Source organism: Dermacentor variabilis, chromosome 6 (assembly GCF_050947875.1).
Source record: "Dermacentor variabilis isolate Ectoservices chromosome 6, ASM5094787v1, whole genome shotgun sequence".
Lineage (NCBI taxonomy): Eukaryota > Metazoa > Arthropoda > Arachnida > Ixodida > Ixodidae > Dermacentor > Dermacentor variabilis.
In genome coordinates, this window is record NC_134573.1 from 100,134,876 (window position 1) to 100,141,195 (window position 6,320).

Genomic DNA, 6,320 nt, shown 5'->3' on the forward strand with positions numbered 1-6,320 from the left:
AAGAGCAGCGTCGATCCTAGCCATACATCTACATTGGGACGTTAAACTTCTCAAAAACTGAAACGAAAAATATATCACGGCAATTTCGACGTGGGTTGCCAATTAAATGAAAGACGTGGGGTGTGGCCTAGCAAAATCTGTGGACGTTGTTCCATTCATAATTAGGTAATGAACGAAGGTCACTATAACTTGCTGAGTCGCTGTCAGATCAGATGTTGCAAATCTTTCGCGTGTTTTCTCGCACTGCGCCAAGGATTTCTTCCACGGGGATCCCGCGCATGTGGGACAGTCGGGTGGCCACGTGTATAGCCATGCCGGGGTGCGAATGCGCGAGACGGCCGGACTCCTGCGAGTGATAGACGAATGAGTATACGCAAAACTCCAGGTGTTTCCAGCAAGCATGTATAAAATATCGCTGTTTCGCCCGATCTATCGCGAAAAAAACTATAAGTCAGCTACACGAAATGCGCGCTATAGAATACGACGCGAATCCTCTCATGCGTGCAAGAGATCCAGCCGCCATCTTCGGTTTAACCTGGCACTGACAGGATACGGCGCTCGGCCCGGCTGTTATGGCACTTGGATTTTGTTCGGAACATTAAGACTACGGCGGAAATATGCCTGAACTTTCAGCGTAATTGCTATCGCAATAATAGCTAAAATAATATTTTTTCATACAAGTGTAAAGATAGGTGCTTATGACTATATCATCAATCAGCATAACAACATGCTCTCTTGTATTATTATGCTGTGACCCGTGATCCGTAGACGGCTAACCTACGGGGCACACAGCTTAGTGCAAAGCATGGCAGGCCATGACCAGCGGAATCTCTTCAATCTTGACGCTGCTACGTCACCACGACGAGCCCTTTAACCACACTAACCAAAAAAAAAAAAAACGTCAGCCTTGTGTTCAGCAACTACTACATCGTTCTTTAAGTCAAATTGAGAATACGTTCCATTAAAAGAGTAAAGCGCCAGCCTAACATTGTGCCACTTCCGGGTACTCGCTACAACCACAGCTCAAGTTGAAAGTGCAGTTGACTCACCAAGTTCGTACGTAATCTTTTATAATGAGTCATTTCTATCGACATCTTCTTTCGCCGTACCCATTCTCCTATAAGAAGGGCTATGTTACTTCATGGAAATACCGGTGTTACTCCGTTCTAAGACGTAGCCAATATTTCAACGCCAGACCTCGGAAGTACAATGCATTCGATTATGATTAGTACAACCTTACTGATATTTGAACATATAGATGCATGCCTTCTATACACCGAATCGTTACCTCATTAACTTATCGTGGTGAGACATACAGCTAGTGAATTTTTTTTCTCATTTGGGAAGAACATTCGCCGTATCAGAGTGACTCTGGAAAGCAGATCACTCACCATGGCTGTTCGAGGCATAGTTATCATTATCAACTACCAACAACGCATGCGCAAAGTCTCACTATCAATAGAGCTGGCATCTTCGTGGTTGGAAGATGACGAAGCTGGCATCTTCATGGTTGGTTGGGAATTTAAATTCCTTTTCTTTCGTACTACTATCAAAGAAATATGTCGTACAATAGGTTAACCATCCAGAAATAAGTGCGCGTTATAATCACATAAACCCGGTACATTTATTCTGAGCTCAAATGCGCCCCAAGTTACTGCAATGAGCCGCACCAAACGTCATGCGACCGAACTTATCGTTCCCGCTCAAATTGTGTGGTGGCTTTACATAAGATCTGTAAAGATATTGAGTTTACATTCTCCACTACATTCATAGCATTGAAACAATTTGCAATTGAGTGCGACAAAAATGAAAAAAAGCGGGTCTCTGACGCGAACAGAATCGACGAACAGTGCATACACTGAACGATATTTCGTAACTTGGCCAAAAACAATAGCGGCTGATCAAGAGGCTGAGACGTACGCTTTTCGGTAGGAAGTACGGTGCGTCCGTCTCCAGCAGCAGCCGGTCCAGAGGAATCCTGCGGCCGACCTCGGCAACCGGACCCGCGTTGGGAAATCCCACCAGCGGAGTCAGCCCGAGGCACAGCTTGGGGAATGTGTCCAGCCACAGCTGCGCCTCGGACCAGTCCCCGGTGAAACAGTGGCGGTGTATGGGCCAGTCAGCGGGCAGCATCTGATTGGGCGAGAAGATAGTAGCAAGTGGTTAGCACAGCCAAGGACGATGCTCCGAATGTGTGGCTGTCATGTGACTCTCTAACACTATGTTGAGAACGATTGTGACGATGAAATATCTGAGGCACTACTCGCTGATGAAAACAGACCAGCAGGTAGGACCAACGCCAAACAAATTAGATTTGGAGAGAATACAAAAAACGCGCTCCTGAAGCAGGAGTCTGTTAAGTGCTGCATTTATTGTGAGTGCACAACGTACGACTATTTGGACAAATTGGTGATGGAGACAGTGCTGAAATATTGGCTGGAAACGTGAAACGTTTTAACTAGATATAACGTTCGTAATCTCAGAATTGTGCGCCTACAGCATACTTACCGTACCTCTACGAAGTAAAACAAGAAAGTGAAAAACCGGTGCCATAGCCATATTTCACGCAGTATGGCATTAGCATAGCGTTATCTTACCCTGAGCTCTAGTAAAAATGAGGGACTCATCCTCTCCCGAACAAATGGCTGATTCAAATCTTTACATACAATTGCGAAATATCTTATAACAACAAAATACGCAATGGCGTAATCAGGCCCGTAAAGTCATGACCCAAGGCAGTGCTGCCGACATTGAAGTTTCCGGATAGGCTGTAAGAAGCCACGAATCCCTCCGTATAACGAGTCACAACAATGCTAGGGTATAGACGACGTGCTAGTCTATAGATAATCCCTGTAATAAAGAGTAGTCAAGCTAGCAGTGCTGCAGAGATGCTGCCTTACCTCCTTGAGGATTCTCAGTGTATCCATTGAAGAGTCCCTGGAATGAATAACAAGGGGCAGCCGCCCATTCCTGCCGAGCTTCAACTGCCGCCGAAACACGCGCTGCTGTAGGGCCCGGTCACATTTGTTCCTGCAGCGTGAAAACACAAAGGTAAGCGACTCGCTATACAATTAGTTGTCACTGTTAACGCATGCACTGAATTCAGAGAAACGCTACTCTTGATTTTAAAGTCTATTTTTTAGCTTAATTTACTACAAACCAACCAGGGAAGGCGTCGAATAAGCTTAAGGTAGAATTTTTATCATGCAAGCTTCACAGACTAAAACACACACCCAGCATGACAACGCTTTTAAAACCCTGTGGTTTTGAAAGGTCAAAACCAAGAATTTTATTTTAAACTTTGCATTCCGCACCGATTCGCAGTGCAGTCATGCCCCCCAAAATGAAAAAGGCTACGCTCTGCAACTTCGAGCAATTGTGATTGAACAGCGCTCCAAACACTTTTTTTGTAGTCAAAATTTTCTTGAGAAAAGGAATTTATTGACTACTTGCAAAACACAAAGGAGGAATGGGCGCCCACTCGCTAAGGTCGGTGATCCTAAGATCCACCCACACTAAATTCATGGCAGAGAGCACTCACTTGCCGGAATAATCAAGTCCAATCTCGCCGAGTGCGACGACGCTTGGCTGCTCCAGGGCCGCGATGAGGTCGTCGTCGATGTCTTCATCGTACTGCCGGGCCATGTGTGGGTGGCATCCGAAAGCAGCCCAGACACCTTCCTCGGACAGGAGTCCCTCCCACACGTGGCGCTGCGTAGATTGCAAACATCGGCGTCAAAATCAAGTCATCAGTTCGCGCGTAAAAAAATGCGGCATTTGCTAGAGAGCTTAACCGTAAAGTGGCGCGAGTATTTCATTAAAGCAAAGCATGACATGCTGAGTAGGTCGAAACTTACTTGGTGGAACCATAGAATCCTGTTCCCAATATACAGGGGAGATATGCGCAAATTAATCCCATTATGCGCGCGATTCAGAGCTGCCATCCGGAGTACAGTGACAAACGACCCATTTCGCGCGATTACAATAGGCGCGCCGGTGCAAAACATTCTACGAACCCGTCCGCTATCGCTGTTCCCCGTACTCCATAGGTAGAAAGGAGGCGGTAAGCCTAGGACAGAAATGCTTAAACTTATACTAAAAGGCGGATAGCAACCAGTATATATGGGGCGTCTTGGTAAAAACACGACCCGTGACGATTCAAGGTGACAAAAGAGGGCCCAAAACGAGAGGATGTGCCACTCGAGCATTAAATACGCGTGCACGGGCAGCCGTCCCCCTCCGCTGCCCAAGACTGCACTAACCCGTGCGGGTTCGTAACTGGCACGAGAATATATATAGGAACGCTGCTCACTGTTTGCAATGTACGGTAGAGAAGAAAATTATAGTGCATTTTCAATGCTGCAAAACAATTAAGTGCACTCTCTCTGAACCGGCACTGTTGACCATGCGCGCACCATTCTACAACGGTTGTGGTGGTGGAGAACATGTATGTTCAGGAATGTATTTATGTGCATATGCCAGCTAGTACTGCTAACACATGTATAAATGCACAACACACCCCACATCGATATAACCCCCATGTGCATGATTGCTGCGAATAACAAATTCCGCACAAGACCGACCGCTTTAGAATGCTTGTCGTATCTTGCACAGTTTCCGTACAGGAAGGGGTGTTAACACTAACACACACTATCCCTTATCTCTTTATAAAGCGCTGCGAATCTACCATTATCTTTATTCATAATCTATACCGGAAAACGTAAGCGACGTTACGCATATATTCTTGAGTGAGCTCTTTCAAAGCCGCACCTTCGTGGCGGCGATTTATACCTGTAGTCGAAATAGCTGTTACCGTTTTTCAGAACCGCGAATTCTCCCAGGGCAACTGCAATATTATAGAAAATGTCTACGCGGCCGAAGGAAAGCAAAGATATGTGCTAAAGCTATCCGTGTTTCCATACAATGATAACTGGATTATTGATTACCGGCTATCACTATTTGAAAGCCTAATTTGCCTTTCGGTGATCTACGCATTCCAAAGACGTGGGAATACATTAGCTTATCGAAAATAGTACCTTCTTGAATGTGGCGGGGTCGCAGAAGATGGCGACGCAACCTTCGTAGCATGCGGGGAATGTTTCCGAATTTCTTGTCCTGAATTGGGCGCAGGATCCGTGGTGGGCCGTTCTCCGAAAAAGAAAATCCAAATGACAATGGGTGTCTATGAGGCCCACTTTTGAAGAGATCGTGTACGGCCACCGCTTGACGGCTGGTGACGTCATCGTGGCTGTCCTCGAGGTTGGGAGAGTTGGTGACGACTCTCCCAACCGATTGGCACGAAATTGGACGATTGGCACGAAATCACTTGGCACAAGTGTTGGTGTCCTGCAGGCAAAGGATATCATAACTTACTGTTGTTACTCACTCATAAACAAGAAAGCATGAATCAATGTGAAAAGGAAAGCCATAAAAAATCATTAAGCACTTCACAAGCGCTGACGTTTCCTATATATGGGCTATTGCAAAAAGAAAGGACTTCCCCATACGTTCCCGATTACCGATACTATTATGACCGCTTAGCGCTGGGTGGCGATGTTGTAACCTCGTGGCGCTAAAATTCAGAATGCGATAATCAGTTGCCTTTCGAAATAGAGAGGGAAACCTGAAATAAAAGGTTTGCTTCAACAATTTAAATTACTCCGGGGCTATAGCTAGGCGTCACTTGACTATCAAACATTTGCATATTTTGAAAGGATTCATTGAAGCAAGAAGGGGTAATGAGTAAGGGGAATCTAACCTGTGAGTAACTGAGCAACCGTCTCCAACGGGGTCTCTGCTTCGTCGTACGCTCGCACAAAAACACGTGGTAGTCGAACCTGCACTGTCGACAATGCTAATCCAAAGATTTGGTAGCGAATGTTCCTTCGTGCAGATCACCGCGAATATATAGGCAGGAAAGAGAGAGGTTCGACGGGGGAGAGGAGGTGGCGCTTCTAGAGGTTCCCCCTCCACGCATTTCTTTACGCCGGGTGGACAACAGCCAATTGTAAGCCTCGAAAGTGGAGAGGAGAAAGCAGGTGCTCCGAACTTGCAGTGTGGTGCGTCTCAGGCAGGAACTGCTTCTTCCTTTGTAAACACGCTACCTAGAACTAATGGTGGGGTAACAAAAAAAGGCTCGGGGCCCATGGAGTGTCCTCAGAAAAATAAATACAGGCAAGCCCAATGAGTCTTGGAGTGGAATGTTTCTTGAGAAAGTATAGACTATTTCACGAAAGCGTTTAGGTGCCGCCAACTTGGGCTATTAAGGCTACTGTTTTCTGTCTTTTAACGACGAAGTGTACGTTGCTACAGTCAATTAG

At 46.0% G+C, this 6,320-nt stretch overlaps 1 protein-coding gene across 1 annotated transcript; it reads right to left on the reverse strand.

The window, feature by feature from the left end:
- Window positions 1-208: 208 nt before the first annotated feature.
- Window positions 209-5,243, reverse strand: LOC142586231 (3'-5' RNA nuclease TATDN2-like). Its single transcript, XM_075697483.1, has 5 exons — window positions 5,037-5,243; window positions 3,542-3,711; window positions 2,901-3,030; window positions 1,921-2,133; window positions 209-346 (listed from the first exon to the last, which is right to left on the reverse strand). Exons 1-5 carry the CDS (start codon window positions 5,241-5,243, stop codon window positions 209-211), a joined length of 858 nt encoding a protein of 285 aa, XP_075553598.1.
- Window positions 5,244-6,320: the final 1,077 nt, after the last annotated feature.

Bases quoted from the DNA above. Each gene is read 5' to 3' on its own strand.
- LOC142586231 (XM_075697483.1), bottom strand. From the start codon at position 5,243: ATGACGTCACCAGCCGTCAAGCGGTGGCCGTACACGATCTCTTCAAAA. The intron at 3,712-5,036 runs GTACTATTTTCG...CAATCTACGCAG, and splicing joins ACCCCGCCACATTCAAGAAG to CGCCACGTGTGGGAGGGACT. The intron at 2,134-2,900 runs GTAAGGCAGCAT...TCGCCCAATCAG, and splicing joins CACTGAGAATCCTCAAGGAG to ATGCTGCCCGCTGACTGGCC.